The sequence below is a fragment of the Coregonus clupeaformis genome, chromosome 18, assembly GCF_020615455.1.
Source record: "Coregonus clupeaformis isolate EN_2021a chromosome 18, ASM2061545v1, whole genome shotgun sequence".
NCBI lineage: Eukaryota > Metazoa > Chordata > Actinopteri > Salmoniformes > Salmonidae > Coregonus > Coregonus clupeaformis.
Genome location: NC_059209.1, coordinates 26184519 through 26204105, shown reverse-complemented (window position 1 = coordinate 26204105; position 19587 = coordinate 26184519). Strand labels below are relative to the sequence as shown.

General features: G+C 44.5%; 2 protein-coding genes across 4 annotated transcripts; one reads left to right on the top strand and one right to left on the bottom strand.

Annotated features, from left to right (window-relative positions):
• Nucleotides 1-314: 314 nt before the first annotated feature.
• Nucleotides 315-5669, top strand: LOC121530636 (serine/threonine-protein phosphatase PGAM5, mitochondrial). 2 transcript variants are annotated; one of them, XM_041835750.2, is made up of 6 exons: nucleotides 315-923; nucleotides 1131-1312; nucleotides 1510-1620; nucleotides 2093-2181; nucleotides 3201-3334; nucleotides 3562-3800. In XM_041835750.2, exons 1-6 carry the CDS (start codon nucleotides 712-714, stop codon nucleotides 3710-3712), a joined length of 879 nt encoding a protein of 292 aa, XP_041691684.1. In that variant the 5' UTR covers nucleotides 315-711; the 3' UTR covers nucleotides 3713-3800. The 2 variants fall into 2 exon arrangements, with proteins under 2 accessions (XP_041691684.1, XP_041691685.1); XM_041835751.1 differs by lacking the exon at nucleotides 3201-3334 and having other exon boundaries at nucleotides 3562-5669.
• Nucleotides 5670-5951: 282 nt separating this feature from the next.
• LOC121530635 (ankyrin repeat and LEM domain-containing protein 2-like) lies at nucleotides 5952-19388 on the bottom strand. 2 transcript variants are annotated; one of them, XM_041835749.1, is made up of 13 exons: nucleotides 19338-19388; nucleotides 14565-15103; nucleotides 13884-14084; nucleotides 13479-13672; nucleotides 12825-13013; nucleotides 12419-12541; nucleotides 12012-12075; nucleotides 11742-11923; nucleotides 9900-10006; nucleotides 9578-9768; nucleotides 8420-9377; nucleotides 7811-7942; nucleotides 5952-7650 (listed from the first exon to the last, which is right to left on the bottom strand). In XM_041835749.1, the coding sequence occupies exons 2-13, from the start codon at nucleotides 15085-15087 to the stop codon at nucleotides 7431-7433; spliced, it is 3084 nt and encodes a 1027-aa protein (XP_041691683.1). In that variant the 5' UTR covers nucleotides 15088-15103; nucleotides 19338-19388; the 3' UTR covers nucleotides 5952-7430. The 2 variants fall into 2 exon arrangements, with proteins under 2 accessions (XP_041691683.1, XP_045082766.1); XM_045226831.1 differs by lacking the exon at nucleotides 19338-19388 and adding an exon at nucleotides 18563-19045.
• Nucleotides 19389-19587: the final 199 nt, after the last annotated feature.

Genomic DNA, 19587 nt, shown 5'->3' with positions numbered 1-19587 from the left:
AATGTTGCACATCTAAACCAGTCACTTACCACTATCGTTTTATGCAACTTCTGTTATATATACATTCATTTTTACTTTGGCCCCACTGTGAAGGTAGAGAGTGAAAATCCTAGAGATACACATTATGTATTATAAAAGGACCTCCACGATCTCTCTGCTCCCCTGCTGAATTTTCAAGTCTTTGGCATCTGTTTCATGGGCTTTGCGCGCCCTCTAATGGTGAATCATTGTTCGTTTTGTCCAGCGCCTTCGCGTATCGTAATATCTGCGCTAGCTGGTTCTTTGGCTCTAGCGAGACACCATAGTTCCAAGCACTGTGTGTTCTCCTTTTGAGTTAGCTAAGTGATTCCAATTAGCTTCATAATCTTTGACTGGATTTATTTTTAGCTAGCGATTAAAGAGTCGTTGGAGGGTATTCACTCTGTTCCTGCACATAGAAAAAATATAAATGTATGCACTCACTAACTGTAAGTCGCTCTGTATAAGAGCGTCTGCTAAATGACTAAAATGTAAATGTAAATAGAAAGTGTGTAAATCCATAGACCAGATCAGAGGCTGATCTAGCTAGGTCAGGATTAACAGCTCCTCGAGACCGCGCTGGCTGCTCAGTTATTGAAAGGAATCTCTCTACTACACACGTTGGGCGGCATTGGCAAGTTAGCTCGCTACCTAGCAAATGCAAACTACACAGAACCGATAGGTTTTCACAACATGTCATATCGGAGGACAATTAAAATAGTGTGTGGGTTCGCTGGCGGATCAGCAGTGCTGGTTGTTGCGGCTGCCGCAGCTCAATACCCGGGCTGTTTCGGCCACACGCGAGCCGCTCAGTGGAGCCTTTTCAATGTTTTGCAAGCTGCACAGCCAGCGGGGAACCGCACTGTTGCATCTACTGGACATGCCTGGGACTTCAACTGGGATAAGTATGCCTCCTACTATAAAACACCAAGGGCGGTCTGATCTGATCATGTGGGTCAAGTAGTTTAGTCTGACTGAGTCAGTGTGATTGATTGATATTAGCAGCCAGCGACAGCATGTTGACAGCCTGACAGGTGACTTCTCTTTGCATGTTATCAAGAGAAATAAACCACAACACACATCACTGCTTTGTTCCCTTTGTACTGTACCAGGCGGGACCTGTCTGCACTGTTGACACATGGGAAGAAGAAGGAGATCTTCAGTGAAGACCCAAGCTCAGAGCAGGACAAAGCCAAACCCAAAGCCACACGCAACATCCTCCTCATCAGACACTCCCAGTACAACCTGAGTGGCTTTGGGTTTGGAGACCATGAGAGAATCCTCACCCCTTTAGGTTGTGTACCCTGTGCTGCTGTGTACTCATGTTGCTAAAGGCTTGAAACATAGACCTAGTTCTCCACTCTACTCTCCTGCTCAACAGTTGAGTTTTATTGGATAATAAGTGTATATTCAGCAGCACTCAATAGAGGTGCTGAAAGTGGTTCACGAGTGCAGTCTGCTAATTTTTGGGACTGTGTTGGTGTTCTGCAGGTCGGGAGCAGGCTGAGTTTACTGGTCAGCAGTTGGCTGCCCTGGGGCTAAAGTATGACATCATGGTCAGGGCCACCGAGACGGCCAACATCATCAGCAAATACCTCCCAGGTCAGAGCCGTAGACCGGCAGACTTTGCGACAGACTTTACAGCTGAGGCGTATGCCGGAGTATATACAATAATCAGAGACATACTTGTGTTGTCCCACGAGACTAACCAGTACTGTACATCAGGAGTGACCACATCTCCTTCTGGAGAGCTACCATTCTGAAGGATTTCCCAGACTGAATCTAACACTCCTGATTCAACTGAATCCATAGACCATATGGTTGAATCAGGTGTGTTTGTGTAGAGCAGGAGCAAAAGCCAGCAGATCCAATAGCTATTCAGGAGGAGGGCTGGCCACCTGCTGTTATACATGTTATTTACATCACCTGATACCAAGGCTCTATCTGATAACAGCCTCAGAAGCTTTGATCTCTGATTTTTCAGATGTCAAAATGATTTCATTAATCATGATAGATAAGTATTTCACTACTCACCGCTAACTAACTTTAATCTTCTGGTATGTTATTGTTTTAGGGGTAGAGCTGGTGAGCTGTGATTTGCTAAGAGAAGGGGCGCCCATCGAACCTGTGCCTCCTGTCACCCACTGGAAGCCAAACGCCGTGGTGAGAGACGCCCATTATGGATTCTCAACGGGCTGTGTGTCTGTCATATTACCTCCTGTTCAGTGTCCCTTTCACTTGTTATCTATACTGAACAAAAATATATACGCAACATGCAACAATTTCAAAGATTGTACTGACTTACAGTTCATAGAAGGAAATCAGTAAATTGAAATAAATTCATTTTTGCCCTAATCTATTGATTTCACGTGACTAGGCAGGGGCGCAGCCATGGGTGGGCCTAGGAGGGCATAGGCCCACCCACTGGGGAGCCAGGCCCAGCCAATCAGAATTAGTTTTTCATTACACAAAGGGGCTTTATTACAGACAGAAATACTCCTCAGCTCCACCCCTCCTCAGATGATCCCGCAGGTGAAGAAACTGGATGTGGGGATTCTGGGCTGGTGTGGTTACACATGGTCTGCGGTTGTGAGGCTGCCAAATTCTCTAAAATGATGATGGAGGTGGCTTATGGTAGAGTAATGAACCTTCAATTCTGTGGCAACAGCTCTATTGGACATTCTTGCAGTCAGCATGCTAATTACACGCTCCCTCAAAACTTGAGACATCTGTGGCATTGTGTTGTGTGACAAAACTGCACATTTTAGTGGCCTTTTGTCCCCAGTACAAGGTGCACCTGTGAATTGATCATGCTGTTTAATCAGCTTCTTGATATGCCACACCTGTCAGGTGGATGAATTATCTTGGCAAAGGAGAAATACTCACTAACAGGGATGTAAACAAATGTGTGCACAACATTTGAGATGAAGCTTTTTGTGCTTATGGAAGATTTCTGGGATCTTTTATTTCAGCTCATGAAAAATGGGACCAACACTTTACATGTTGCATTTATATTTTTGTTCAGCGTTTATATTTTTGTTCAGTATAGTTACAGCTGTCTGCTTGTATGCATCATTCAATGCAATGAGAATACATAATTCAATGCAATCCAATGAGAGGTCAGAGGTCAGCTCAAACCCTCGTCTTACACGACCACTGTGGACCTCTCTACCGCTCTACAGCAGTACCGCGAGGATGGAGCCCGGATCGAGGCTGCCTTCCGCCGCTACATCCACTGCTCTGACCCCAAGCAGAAGGAGGACAGCTATGAGATCATCGTCTGTCATGCCAATGTCATCTGCTATTTTGTGTGCAGGTGTGTTGGTCTCCCCAGGCAGGCTGAAGCTGGAGCAAAGCCTCATTCAACAAGACGATGCTAATCATCATGATGACTTTGTGTAGCAATTCCACTGTCTTATATCTTTTGCATTTCGTGACTATAATGATGTGCTTGCCAACATCCCATGACAGATGTGTATATTTGTTAGACCAGGGTGTATCGGTTGCTCTAACAGACTCTCTCTCTTTCTCTCTGTGTCTCAGGGCCCTGCAATTTCCCCCGGAGGGCTGGCAGAGGATTGGGCTGAACAACGGCACCATCACCTGGCTCACTGTGCGCCCCAGCGGCAGGGTGGCACTGAGGACACTGGGAGACTCAGGGTTCATGCCCCCGGACAGACTCACACGGACCTGACCACGTTCCACCTACAGTATTCACTCGTTCTCTCTCTGAGAGGTTCAGATGTTGGTCGCAGGGTGATCTGAATGGCTCTTGATTTCTGCTTAAGTGTCTTGAAAGTTACTTTTTGTGTTATTTATGAGATATGCTGTGGTGTTTTGTTGTGATCAACTACCCTGCCATCGTTTGCCAACTAGGGGAGAGTGGGGTAAGTTGAGCCACCCCTTGTTTCAAGGAAACCATACACAAAATTAATCATGTGACCAAATATTTAGGAAGAGGGCATCATTTCATGAAGTCTGTGAAGGAAGAAACCATATGGTAAGCAAGTTAGGGCCCAAAAATGGATTTTCACAAAGTCAAATGAATTTGTGTTATAGGTTTCATGATAATTTGGAGGGTACTTATATTTGTCCTATTTCACACAACTACAAGTGTGTATTAATACACATGATTTGGAAATGTTTTTTTGCGTATCTCACCTCCCCCTGAGACACACTCAGAGAGTGGGGTCACAGCCAGGGTCTGCCATGATCAACGATGACCGTGAAGCAATTAGGGTTCAGTGCCTTGCTCAAGGGCACATCAGCAGATCTTTTTACCTTGTCGGCTCTGGTATTGGATTTCAGTCACTGACCCAACGCTCTAACCGCTAGGCCAGCTGATGCTTGTATCTAAACCTAAGTAGATCGTTTTAAGATAGTTTTATACAGCAGTTGGGGGTCTCTATAAGCTACAATATGAGGTCCTAAACTTAGCATGAAAGTGCATCCTTGTAGCTGTGTGGGCTAATATAGTCAACATGTTTGCCTTGCGGTAAGTTGAGCCAATACCACCATGACTCATACAAATTATGATTGCATTTTGTCCGTTTTATGCATGATATGCATATACTTTTTGCAATGTGTCATGCATATGAACTCAATATAGTGAATTTGTATTGTTACAGAGCAGACCTCATCATGTCTGTGTATACAAACGTTAAGCAAGAAGGGATCTAGCCCCCCCTTGAGGTTCTTGACAGAGCAGCCAAGGAATGAAAAAATAGACTGAATGACACTGAAGAGGTACATTGACAAAAAAAAAGAAACAAACATGTACCTGTTTGAAAGAGAGGCTGTGGCGGAGGCACACAAGGTCTTATCTGATGACATGGAGTATGAGCTTGCTAAACATATCAAGAATCTCGCGGACCAGTTTCATGGGCTTAGTAGCCTCAAATTTAGAGAACTTGGCACAGCGAAACATCCCTGTCCCAGATAACTGGTCAAGAAATGGAAGGGTAAGTGATATTGAACAGCGAGATCTATATCTGAATGTAGGCATACATTTCAGATATTCAATATACCACAACCCCCATTCCATGAATTCAACTTTGACCTACCAGTACCACTACCCACTTACCCCAAGGCGGCTCAACTTACCCTGTCCCTATACTCAACTTACCCCGTACCTGGGGGAGGTTGTGCCAAGAGACCACTTTCTGGACAAGCTATGTTTTCAAAAATGTCCAGGGATACACAACATCCTGAAATATATGTAGATATCTTTGTTAGAAAGAATACTATATTTCCCTTGACACACTGAATGTAAAAAATTGCTCAACATACAGAATATGTTGTGCCCTTCCTGTCTTGATTTTGTATTAAACTGAAGGGGATTTTGTATTGAAGCAGGTTTCTCAATGAACTGTTGCTGTAACCACGCCCTTCTTAACTCCAAAAGCTGATGTGATGATGACTGCCAGGGCCCACTCAACACTCATTATGAATGTAAACAGTATGCGAGTTTCAAAGACAAAGTGACAGAAGGATTTTTAAACCAAAATCGTTCTAAATCTGTATGGCTTATTTACTGTAATGCTGTAAATGCTTATCATGCTCAGTCCTTTTGTATTTGGATCAAGGCTTCCTCTAAGGAGGTTTAGATACAGTTGTGTTGTGTTCAGTAGAAACATGCAATAAAGGAGACATGGTCATGTAAATGTTTTGTGTTCCTCAGTAGTACACCAAAAATAGGGTTAGCGTTAGCTCAAGCTGGGACAAAAGCAATGATATTGTCTCTCACAGCGAATCTGATGCACCTTAGTGTTGGCACTACAAAGCTTGAAGGGATCAAATTACAATTTAATATTTGTTAGTAATTTGAAAAGTTTATGAAGTGGCACACTAAAGGCACTAATATACAGTAGTAGAGAGAATAAGGGTGCTACCGCCATTTCAGGCAGTATTAGAAAGTGCTCAAAGGACAACAATTCAAAGATGAGGAAACTGTTTTATTGATTAGTCGAAAGCAAATTAGGATCTGGGCATACAGAAGAGGAGAAAATTCACTATGAAATTTTAAGTTTTAATCCTTTTTTTAAAGCACAGAATGCCAAAGCACAAAAAGTATGTACCAAAGTACCAAAACGAAATCTGTGTCACCTGTGAGCATGAGAACGACAATACAATCCTCTCCATGAAATAGTTTGTGCCTCTAATCAAGATTTTTTATTCACATTCAATATTACTCACATCTCTCATACTAAGAGTGACAATCTATATAGTAAGGGTGATTCCTATTCAATTTGGATTGACAGCTGTTGATTTCAATATTCAGCTTTGCTGGCTGGCAGACCATTATTTTTACAGCAGTTTGTAAATTGACCTTATTTTAACGGTGATAGCTATCTTCATAGAGTTTAGCTATGTCAGGTTCTTGCACATTCACATTGTCAGCCATTGATTACACATGAGTAAAAATGTCTTTGTTGCACTCTGCAGTAACCTCATGTATAGCTTGGCATTACTCTCAGACACCTTTAGAAAAGCCAAGAACAGTTCAATAGGTTGACCTTTCAGCTATTGTGTGAGGCCGACAGTCGTTAAAAGAGAAGCTAAGTGTGAAGACAATACAGAAATTACATGATGCACAAAAACAATGGTACCTGGAAAATGAAAACATCTCTATTTATTAATTAAATAACAAAATAAAAACATGGAAGAACTCAGTGCACTATCATTTCCCCCATGTTTGCTTTGCAGCCATTTGTTGGGTGAGCTGCAGTAGGATGGTGGTTGCTATGCTGTTGTCAGGATGCATCAACTTTGACCAAACTGGACAGGTTGTGGCTAACTGACTGGTCCATCGTTTCAGAAAATTAAGGCAATTCCTGAACTTAGAAGAAACAAAATAACTGGCAGTTGGTTTAATACACACATAAAAAGTTGGTTTTGTGCTACTGACTGACATTCCAAAAATAATTATTCACAATATTGACATTTCTTTTTACTTTTTAAAAACATCTATTTTCAGTTAGTGAATCCTACCGAGGATTCTATTCTGAAGTTTAACGAACATCTACTCAATGTTTTGGGGAGTGCAGCTGTATTACTGGTTATTCAAAAAGTCGACTGAGCTATGATACAGGTGTGTCACACTTACTATGAATAATATTAATTGTCAATTCAACACTCATACAGTACGAAGTACAGACTGAAGGAAACCTGTTTCTTTTTTGACTTTTTTTTTGTCTGAGTGTACATCACGACCTGACATACTGAGAATCTTGTATGTATGCAATATATAGAAGTAGTACCATACATAATTAATACAAATCTTCAAGACACTTGTGCATATTTTGTTAGGTACATGGTTTTGAGCTCTGGCATATTTAACCACCATGGTGGCAGGGCTGTAGCCTATTGTTTCTGGCCGGGGGGGTTAGGGTCGGTCAGGGCTTGGGAGTTGGCTAGGGGTCGTTGAAGTGCCTGAGGCGGATGCGCTGGATGTAGCTGGCATGTGCAGGGCTGTAGCGGTTGGGGCTGGTGAAGTCTGGAGCGCCTGTGTGCCGGGCGGGACTGAAGCGGCCACCGGCAGGGGACACCAGGCTGCTGACAGGAGAGCCGTGTGTGAGGCGAGAGACCTGATGTACCCTGGGTCTGCTTTTTACCACTGCAGGGCTGGGCCAGCTGAAAGACAAACAGAAACAATACCACCATCAGTCTGCATATATTTGGTTGTTTTCATACGATAGCAACTGAAATTTTAAGCACTCGTCAATGTGTTTCCATATTTACAAGGCAACTCGCAGGCAGTGACAACTGTTCATATGCATGGAGACATGCATACCTTTGCATGTCTGATGAGGTGTATGTCTGCATTGTGCTTTTCCATTTCTGAATGCTGGGGAACTTCGAGGGGTCGAGGTCTGTGGCTTCTATTGCCGACAGGACCTCTCTGTCCAACTTGGTTGGTGAATCCCTGAAACACCAAAGACAAAACAAGAGAGGTATGTTGAACATGCTGGCAGATTTGAATTCTGCTGTTGCTTGCTGATGTCTGTAAGCAGGAAGTCATCCCACTGTGCATCATTATTTCCCCCACCAAATACATAACAGCTCGCCTCTGCAGTCAGCTCTAGTACATTATCCTTAATTATAAACTGGGTGGTTTGAGCCCTGAATGCTGATTGGCTGAAAGCCGTGGTATATCAGACCGTATACCATGGGTATGACAAAACATGTATTTTTACTGCTCTAATTACACATTGGTAACCAGTTTATAATAGCAATAAGGCACCTCGGGGCTGTGTCCTAAGGGCTGTGTCCTAGCACTCCGCGTTGCGTAGTGCATAAGAACAGCCCTTAGCCGTGGTATATTGGTCATATACCACACCCCCTCAGGCCTTATTGCTTAATTAAAAACCTCAGAACAATCACCCTAATTCTCATCACTCACCCTTCAATGAAAAGTCTTCTTCTTCTGATGCGAGGTGGGGTCCGTGCTAGGAACTCTTTGGAGTTGTCCAGGGACTTATAGGAGCTGGATGATCCTGAGCTGCTCAGATCCCTCCCCCCGTGATCCCACGACTTAGATCTGGCGCAGAGTGTGCGCCCTGACACGGTCCCTGGCCCCAGCACCCTAGTCCTCGGGCCCAGAGCCTCCAAGCTCTCCTCAGCCACCAAATACTCCTCCGAGCTGCCGCTTCCACCACTGGCCCTGTCCTCCACCCCTAGCACCACCGCTCCCTCCACCTCCCCCCTCACGCAGGTCCCCCTCCACATGCCCCCCTCCCTGTCCCCGGACTCCGAGCTACAGCCCCTCTCAAACAATGAGTCCTCATTGGTGTCACCCCCCAGTGTGAGACGGCCCACCCCGGATGCCAGGTCGTCCCGAGAGAGTCCTTCCCTGTGCCCACCGTGCCTGTGTCCCCCGCTCCTCCTCCTCTCCCTGTCTCTGGTGGTGCTGTCCACCCCATCCTGCAGGGACATCCTTCCATCCTGCAGGGACATCCTTTCAAACTCCACCATCAGGTTGGAGATGGGCGACAGCAGGCAGGAGGGGGACGAGGAGGCGCGGGGGAACACCATATCCCCGTTGTGAGTCCTCTCTGCCCCCATGGAGTGGCACAGGCCCAGGCCGTTGTTGCAGACGGGCGAGAGGAGGCTCTCTGACACGGAGGAGCACAGGAGGTCTCGCTCGGCAGCCGTCTCGATGAGGTCATCGGGCAGGATGTGGAACTCACGGAGGCCCAGCCCACCCACAGCACCCACAAGACTGTCCTTAGAACACGCTGAGGAGGTAATGCTGGTGAGTGCCGTGTTCTGACGGTTCTTCATCTCCTCCAGGCTGATGTCATCACCCTCGTCCAGGAAGGCCCCCACTGAGATGGAGTTGCAGAACTTCTTGGGCTTGCCTGTAAATGGCAGAGAGGAGGGGAAAATGTTCATGTGAAGCTACAAAAAATGCATTTACTGATCAATCTAAAGTTGTATGGGAGCATCAATTCAAGACATTGATGGCTGTATCATCGCTCTCATTTCTCAAACTTGATCATCTGAATTCAATACCAGTACTATACAGTTTATCAATAGCAACTGGTGGGGATAACATTACCTGGGGAAGAGGTTCTGAAGCGGTTGCTGGTTTTGTTCTCCCCATCCTCTTCGTGTGCACGCTGACTGAAGTCCTTCTTGTTGAGGTACTCCTCCAGCTTACGGAGGCCGTCTACAGAAGACAGGTCTGTAAAACTGTCCAGGAAATCCCAGTACTCAGCCCAGGGGTAGCCCAGCTCTCTGGCAAGTTCTCTGTGAGGGAGGAGAACATAACATTGTGGTTGGAGAAGCTGGTAAAGGATGAAGTAGAATGGCAGAAAATACACTAGATCCTTCTTCTTAATTTAACTGTTGTTGTTGAACTGGTGGCTTTCTAGACGTACCTGCCCACTCTCTCTGCTCCATGGTCAGGGTCAGACTTCAGGATGTGCTGGAAGTGCCCCGCCCTGTCTCTGGGGGGGGTCTTCCATACCCGGCGGAACTCATCTGCCTGCAAGGGGGACACCAATTCATCTTACATACAGTGCATTCAGAAAGTATTCAGACCCCTTCACCTTTTCCACATTTTGTTACGTTACAGCCTTATTCTAAAAAATCTACACACAATACCCCATAATGACAAAGCAAAGAAATATTTCTAGACATTTGCACAAATTTAATAAAAAAACGGAAATATTAGATTTAAATAAAGTATTCAGACCCTTTACTCAGTACTTTGTTGAAGCACCTTTGGCAGCGATTACAGAATTGAGTCTTCTTGGGTATGACGCTACAAGCTTGGCACACTTGTATTTGGGGAGTTTCTCCATTCTTCTCTGCAGATCCTCTCAAGCTCTGTCAGGTTGGATGGGGAGCGTCGCTGCACAGCTATTTTCAGGTCTCTCCAGAGATGTTAGATTGGGTTCAAGTCCGGGCTCTGGCTGGGCCACTCAAGGACATTCAAAGACTTGTCCCGAAGCGACTCCTCCGTTGTCTTGGCTGTGTGCTTAGGGTCGTTGTCCTGTTGGAAGGTGAACCTTCGCCCCAGTCTGAGGTCCTGAGCGATCTGGAGCAGGTTTTCATCAAGGATCTCTCTGTACTTTGTTCCGTTCATCTTTCCCTCGATCCTGACTAGTCTCCCAGACCCTGCCGCTGATAAACATCCCCACAGCATGATGCTGCCACCACCATGCTTCACAATAGGGATGGTACCAGGTTTCCTCCAGACATGACACTTGGCATTCAGGCCAAAGAGTTCAATCTTGGTTTCATCAGACCAGAGAATCTTGTTTCTCATGGTCTGAGTCCTTTAGGTGCCTTTTGGCACACTCCAAGCGGGCTGTCATGTGCCTTTTACTGAGGAGTGGCTTCTGTCTGGCCACTCTACAATAAAGGTCTGATTGGTGGAGTGCTGCAGAGATGGTTGTCCTTCTGGACGTTTCTTCCATCTCCACAGAGGAACTCTAGAGCTCTGTCAGAGTGACCATCGGGTTCTTGGTCACCTCCCTGACCAAGGCCCTTCTCCCGATTGCTCAGTTTGACCAGGCGGCCAGCTCTAGGAAGAATCTAGGTGGTTTCAAACTTCTTCCATTTAAGAATGATGGAGGCCACTGTGTTCTTGGGGACGTTTAATGCTGCAGAAATGTTTTGGTACCCTTCCCCAGATCTGTGCCTCGACACAATCCTGTCTCGGAGCTCTACGGACAATTCCTTCTACCTCACGGCTTGGTTTTTGCTGTGACATGCACTGTCAACTGTGGGACCTTATATAGACAGGTGTGTGCCTTTCCAAATCATGTCCAATCAATTAAATGTACCACAGGTGCTCCAATCAAGTTGTAGAAACATCTCAAGGATGATCAATGGAAACAGGATGCACCTGAGCTCAATTTCGAGTCTCATAGCAAAGGGTCTGAATACTTATGTAAATAAGGTATTTCTGTTTTGTATTTTTAATACATTTGCAAATATTTCTAAAAATCTGTTTTCGTTTTGTCTTTATGGGATATTGTGTGTAGATTGATGAGGATTTCTTATTTTTAATCCATTTTAGAATAAGGCTGTAAAATAACAACATTTGGAAAAAGTGAAGGGGTCTAAATACTTTCCGAAGGCACTGTACATCCTGTGTTTCTACAACAGCTTCCCACATGAAAATATAATGAGTTAAAAAAATATAGAAATAAAGTGTGAAAATGGGTGAAAAGAAGAGTGCGAGTTGAAAGAGGACATAATGTGACAATTACCTTAGATGGGCTGAGTGGGCCAACGAATGCCCTAACTGACATCACTGGATCCATGGGACTTCGTGTGAGCCTGGGAGCCAGCGAATGATGAAGAGTTTCTGATGGCTCAGGTGACCAGGGAGCACCAATGACAGGCTGGGAAGAGTTGTCAGTGGCCCTCAGTAAGGGTATATAACAGCGATCTGTGGGTGACAGAAGAGAAGGTGCTTTGGGGTAAACAGGGAAGATAACAAAAACACAAGTCCTGTGGTTGAGAGGAAGTGCACTTACCTTCCAAATAGTCACATATCTTCTGTTTCACCTCTTGGGTTTTGTTTTTCCTTTCACAAATAACCTGTCAGGAAACCAAAGTAATGTGGATCACTGAGCAGTCGGTAGCTAGCTTTAAAAAATGTATACACTACTGGTCAAAAGTTTTAAAACACCTACTCTTTCAAGGGTTTTTCTTTATTTGTACTATTTTCTACATTGTAGAATAATAGTGAAGACATCAAAACTATGAAATAACACATATGGAATCATATAATAACCCAAAAAGTGTTTAACAAATCAAAATATATTTTATATTTGAGATTCTTCAAATAGCCACCCTTTGCCTTGATGACAGCTTTGCACACTGTTGGAATAAGAGGTGTTCTAAAACTTTTGACCAGTAGTGTATATCTGGAGCAACTCACATCAGATGGCTTCTGGTCATACTTGTTCTTGCAGTTTTTATCCGTATCAGGATGTGAACACAGGACATTCACCACATCTGGACAACCAAACTTACAGGCAAAGTGGAGTGGTGTCTCAAAGCCCTGGGACAGACACAACCAGAGTTACACATATACACTATGAACAGAGGCAAGTCAATCCAGAACACACAAGTCGCTTACAGTTCAACTTAAAAAACACTGTAGGTCTGCACTCAAAAAGTAGCTTCATTTTTCAGTTTCTTAAAATTATTTTGTCTGCACAGGGGAATCGGCTAAAAGCCTTGTCTGCACAAATGTTTCGGCTAGAAGCCTTCTTCAGTGTTAAACCTACAATTAAATATATCAGCAGGTACATATGGAGAAAGGGTGAGACAAGGGGACTCACAGCTTTGTCTGGAGTATTGACGTAAAGGTCTATGATGTATCGGATGCGTTTCTGCAGCATGGCCTCCAGGTCATCAGGGTACATGAGCCTCATGAAGTCAGGATTCTCTAGAGTGTCCAGCAGGAGCTGGGCGACACCCGGCTGGTTCTCCTTTGCTGCCACGTGCATCACGTTGTACCGGCATCCCTCCTAGGAACACACAGCGGACATTGATGAAGGAAATTAGTGCAGGTCAGTGTTGGGTCACATCTGGTTTGTCACAGCCATTTCCTACAGGGGCCTGGCTTGAGACTGGGCTGTGGTTAGAAACATTAATTCATTCGGTTGGAAAATGGAAAACTAATAGGGTTGATACTTAAATTGTCAGAGTAATAGATCAGTTCTGTTACAACATGGTCAACAAAATGACTGAGTCATATCTGGAGGAATCATATCTGTCTATGTTGTTGACTACCTATTTTTGTGATACTTCACTGTAATCATGGTCCTCTGTAGCTCAATTGGTAGAGCATGGCGCTTGTAACGCCAGGGTAGTGGGTTCGATCCCCGTGACTACCCATACGTAAAAATGTATGCACACATGACTGTAAGTCGCTTTGGATAAAAGCGTCTGCTAAATGGCATATTATTATTATCATCTGCTCCCTGACTCACCTGCACAACAGTGGGGTTGTCTCCAGAGCCGATGAGATAGCGTGGGTTGCTCCAGACCAGCTCACTGAAGGCCACCTCATCCCCCTTCTCCACAGCCTTCCTCAGCTTGGCTGTCAGGTCCTGGCAGCGAGGGCTCTTGAAGCTGTTGGCCCTCTCCCTATTGATGGTGTCTACCTCCATGACAGGGACGTTGTCTAGTGCCACAGACAAGAGAGATGGAGACGACAGATTAAAACAGAGGTCAGCAGAATATGTGATAAACAGCTTACTCGTTTCAAATTTGGACGAGTCCAAGAAATGAAATGCCATCCAAACACCCTTGAAAAGCACTGACTTTGCATATTTTTCAAGCTAATGTATTTTTTGTAAGGAGAGAATAATTGTCAATCTCAGCCCAGCACTCACCCTTGCAGAAGACCAGGCCTGGTTTGACAGGGGAGACACAGGGGGTGGATTTACTGGGAGAGGGGTAGTAGTCACAGATTCCCTTGGCAAATTTCTCAGCATCGTCTCGATTGGAGAAGGCTTTAAAGCGAGCTCCTTTCATCATCTTAACAGCCTGAAGAGCCTCCTTCTTATCGCCATACACGTGGGCCCTCTCTGGAACTGAGAAAAAATAAACATTAAAAAGGTATGTTTAGATAGGCTATAGATAGCTCTTTATATCTACCTACAAATAGAAACATTCCAGAATGTAAACTGGATTTTATTGGTCAGTTATTTTGCCGACATTACAAGCAAAGCAGTTCAAATTCTTACTCCAAATGTTTTTGTGGCCATGCTAATGCAGAAAGCCATAAGGTGACAGGTGCTATGGATCTCAACCACTGAACAGCATCATGTCATAGAGAAGCAACATAAAATGTTTGAATTGGACCTTAGCGTGGTGTGACAGCATGGTCAACATACAGAAGATGAGCACTGCACTCTGTGCAACCCAATAGCTATCCAGCCAACAGTTCTCTGCCTTTGCATTTCTGTATGTGAAAATATATAATGACAAATACACTTTTGACTGATTAACAGCCCAAAGTGTAAATTGCAGGGATAGTTTACATCAGCCCAGGTGAAATAACAGTTTCTTACCATTTCTAGCCAAGACATCCTCCCACAACGGACACACTCCATAGAACATTGGTGACACTTGTGCCATCTTTGAAGGAGACTCTGCTGTAGACTGAGATCCAGTGTCTTCCCTACTGATATTACAAGGGGTCCTTGACTTCACTGTCAGGCCAAGTTCCTCTTCCTCTGGGGGATTGAGCCCCATTCCGTAACCAAAGTCCACCTCATCACTGACAGCCTTAGGAGAGTCAGTGCCAGTGGGTGCTGATGTGGCACATGATGGCAATGGTTTGGCCTGCTCTGCAGCGCTGGCGGCCGCTGCACTGCTGCTTGTGGCTGGGCCTGCAGTGGTGGCATTACTGCTGCTGTCCGTCTCTGTGGCGCTGCTGCTGCCCTCGGCTCCCACCAGGACGCGGGCCAACTTCCTCTCGAAGATGGCACGGGTGGTGGCCGTGATTGGGCCGCACTTGAGGTCGGCCCTGGTGAACTCCTCTCGCAGCTCGTCTGAACTCAGCCCTCTCAGCCTGCTCAGAACCACCTCCATGCTTCAGCTAGGCTACCTGCGCAGTCAGAGGGGAACACATCATATGATATCACATTCAGATACAAACTGCTGTGTAATGATAGTGACAGTATAATACAATATAACAATGGTTAATGTGCCTAATGCTACTTCTTAATGCTTGCATGGCTAGGAAATAGATTTTTGACTGTATTTAGGAAGAAGAATGAAACAGACACCCCTTTCAGGGCTCCAGAGTGCAACCATTTGACTTCGGTGTGCGAGTAATTTTTTAAAATTTTGATTGAGGTACCTGGTCACCTCAATCAAAACGTCCTATTTTTTGGGCAGATAAAACCATTAATTTGTTCCAACAGTAAAGTGCATTACTCTCATGATTCCTGTAATAAAAGTGTCTGCCCTGCCGCTGTTCCTGCCTGTTTCTCTGGGACCGGCTGCTGTAATGCGCGAGCCTCTCACACTCTCTCCCCACTCGTGTGCCCCTCGTGATTGTATAACATTTAAAAATGCAATTGTAGGGGGAAAAAACTACTTTGGAGGCAACTAGTTGTCCATATTAAAGAGAGGATGGTCTCTGCTTTCTGAAGGTATAATAGTTCTCAACTATCACTATTGAGCTCAAAGCACACTGTTTTACAATCAAGATATCTGATATAGCTTTGAAATACTGAGCTTGCGAAATTTCGCATCGGCCATGGCGAGTACACTAGGCCTTATTGCAAAAAAGTGTTTGACATTACATTTACTGTTTCCATGGCTACTTGCAGTAGGTGTTATATTTAGAGTTAGCTATCTAGCTAATGTGTTTTGAGTTTCCACTTCCTCAGGTGATGAATTATAACCAATTGAATGAGGCCTATATACACTGCTCAAAAAAATAAAGGGAACACTTAAACAACACAATGTAACTCCAAGTCAATCACACTTCTGTGAAATCAAACTGTCCACTTAGGAAGCAACACTGATTGACAATACATTTCACATGCTGTTGTGCAAATGGAATAGACAACAGGTGGAAATTATAGGCAATTAGCAAGACACCCCCAATAAAGGACTGGTTTTGCAGGTGGTGACCACAGACCACTTCTCAGTTCCTATGCTTCCTGGCTGATGTTTTGGTCACTTTTGAATGCTGGCGGTGCTTTCACTCTAGTGGTAGCATGAGACGGAGTCTACAACCCACACAAGTGGCTCAGGTAGTGCAGCTCATCCAGGATGGCACATCAATGCGAGCTGTGGCAAGAAGGTTTGCTGTGTCTGTCAGCGTAGTGTCCAGAGCATGGAGGCGCTACCAGGAGACAGGCCAGTACATCAGGAGACGTGGAGGAGGCCGTAGGAGGGCAACAACCCAGCAGCAGGACCGCTACCTCCGCCTTTGTGCAAGGAGGAGCAGGAGGAGCACTGCCAGAGTCCTGCAAAATGACCTCCAGCAGGCCACAAATGTGCATGTGTCTGCTCAAACGGTCAGAAACAGACTCCATGAGGGTGGTATGAGGGCCCGACGTCCACAGGTGGGGGTTGTGCTTACAGCCCAACACCGTGCAGGACGTTTGGCATTTGCCAGAGAACACCAAGATTGGCAAATTCGCCACTGGCGCCCTGTGCTCTTCACAGATGAAAGCAGGTTCACACTGAGCACATGTGACAGAGTCTGGAGACGCCGTGGAGAACGTTCTGCTGCCTGCAACATCCTCCAGCATGACCGGTTTGACGGTGGGTCAGTCATGGTGTGGGGTGGCATTTCTTTGGGGGGCCGCACAGCCCTCCATGTGCTCGCCAGAGGTAGCCTGACTGCCATTAGGTACCGAGATGAGATCCTCAGACCCCTTGTGAGACCATATGCTGGTGCGGTTGGCCCTGGGTTCCTCCTAATGCAAGACAATGCTAGACCTCATGTGGCTGGAGTGTGTCAGCAGTTCCTGCAAGAGGAAGGCATTGATGCTATGGACTGGCCCGCCCGTTCCCCAGACCTGAATCCAATTGAGCACATCTGGGGCATCATGTCTCGCTCCATCCACCAACGCCACGTTGCACCACAGACTGTCCAGGAGTTGGCGGATGCTTTAGTCCAGGTCTGGGAGGAGATCCCTCAGGAGACCATCCGCCACCTCATCAGGAGCATGCCCAGGCGTTGTAGGCAGGTCATACAGGCATGTGGAGGCCACACACACTACTGAGCCTCATTTTGACTTGTTTTAAGGACATTACATCAAAGTTGGATCAGCCTGTAGTGTGGTTTTCCACTTTAATTTTGAGGGTGACTCCAAATCCAGACCTCCATGGGTTGATAAATTTGATTTCCATTGATAATTTTTGTGTGATTTTGTTGTCAGCACATTCAACTATGTAAAGAAAAAAGTATTTAATAAGATTATTTAATTCATTCAGATCTAGGATGTGTTATTTTAGTGTTCCCTTTATTTTTTTGAGCAGTGTACCAAATTAGTGCACAAAAAGATTAAGGCAAAAAAAATCTACTAATTCTGGACCCTACTTTCATTAACACAAAATTCATAATCACTGGATTAAGTTGCATGTCAAGATATTTTGAATCATGCATTCCTGCTTGGACATGATAGATGTAACAACTTATTTATTGAATATTTTTACATTTATATTTTAGTCATTTAGCAGATGCTCTTATCCAGAGCGACTTACAGTTTTAGTGAGTGCATACATTTTTTCATACTGGCCCCCGGTGGGAATCGAACCCACAACCCTGGCGTTGCAAGTGCCATGCACCAACTGAGCTACAGGAGGCTAATATCATTTACATTTTAGTAATTTAGCAGAGGCTCTTATCCAGAGCGACTTACAGTTAGTGCATACATGTTTTGTTTTTTTCATACATACATCATCTCAGTAGTCTATTACACTTCTTAATAAAGCATTGTGAATGACTTTATAAAATGACTCAAATGTATTCTATTTTGTGTCGCTGGTACCACCAACTGAAAAAGTTCAATGTTAGTCTGGAGCCCTGCCTTTTGAGCTAATTGACAAGTGTACCTTATTCCCCATGATCCTCAACAGACCATAAGTAGGTCTCTGCCGTCAAATGAATGTTTTAAAGCATAGCCTGACTCTGTATATGATAAAACCCCGAAATAAACTCCGTCATCCTTTCTAGATCAAATAGTGAAGTAACGCAAGTCTACGTGCCGCTTGTTTTTTTTTGCAGGTTCACAAAACATGCAAGCCATGAAAGGAAGGGGCGATTCGAAAGCTTCGCACACAAAAAAAGCTCCGATCATATTCTAGATTTGGACGGAATAAAGCACGTTAAAAGCCTTTTGCTTTCGATGTTTTTAAACGTCCTCGATTTCAGAGAAATCAGGGAATATTTACAATCTCCGTCATGCTCACGCCCAAGTGCCATTCCTAATATCTATTTTCATGCATTAACAATCTGATATCTCATGTCTTCATGGTGATGCTATCGATACAAGCTATCTCAACACAGATTTGATGACAAATGTCGTATCTACCTACTTACCAGACATCATCTTAACTGCTTATCGTTCATGATCTGAAATATATTTTAATATTCAGCAAAGATAAACTGTTGAAACAGACACAATGCTCAAGTCAAGGTCTGGAATCGTCTCATTGTTTACAAGACATTGTGCGCATGCTCACTTCTAAGGGAGGGTTCATGCTCTCAGCTGAGAGATGCTATGTTAGTTCGTTAGCTAACAGTTCAAACCAAGCTAGTAATGGTGTCGCTAGAAACAGTTCACTGTGCAAGCAATGCACCTTGAAAGGCAATAATAAAGTGACATTGGACACCTATATGTAAATGCCGTGCGCTAACTGGGTTCAAGGCAAACAAGATTGATTAATCTCACGTCATTAGCTAGCTGGCTAAATTAGTATTCTGGCTCGCTGGCTAGTTACACCGGAAGTTTAGCCTAGACGCTAGCAAGCTACCCACTTTCCATATAACGTAGGTAGATAGTTATTTTTGGATATGCTGAGAAAAGTATACCCTCACCAACATAAAATCATTTTAATACTTAAGAAAAAAAACACCAACTAGCTACCTAAATTAGCTAGCCGTGTAGTTATGACAAGTGCGTGACGAAGGAACCAGCTAGCTAACGTTAGCTAGCCATACAACCAACAACAGTTTGCTGTGCTACATTTAGTAAACAAGTTGGATAACGCATTAATATATTCTGTTAATGCAACGACTGGTACGTTTGGACTTGGAAATGTAACTTATTCCGCAGTATTTCATATGATAACATAATCAACGTTAGCATGCACACCTCCTTGCTCTCCACCTGCCCTCACCGCGACGCTTTCAAAATCTGTTGAGAAAGGACCCAGGTTGACTAACAATGCCTGATCGAAATTAAGACTGTACTGTGAACAGTCTGACTGCAAACCATAGTTGCCAGACAGTCTGGGAAACAACCTAGCATAATATAAATCCTAGAAACAATTGGATATGTACCTCCAAATATAAAAGACATCTATGGAAAAGACAGTTTCGAAAACTGGATGAAGCATGGGATC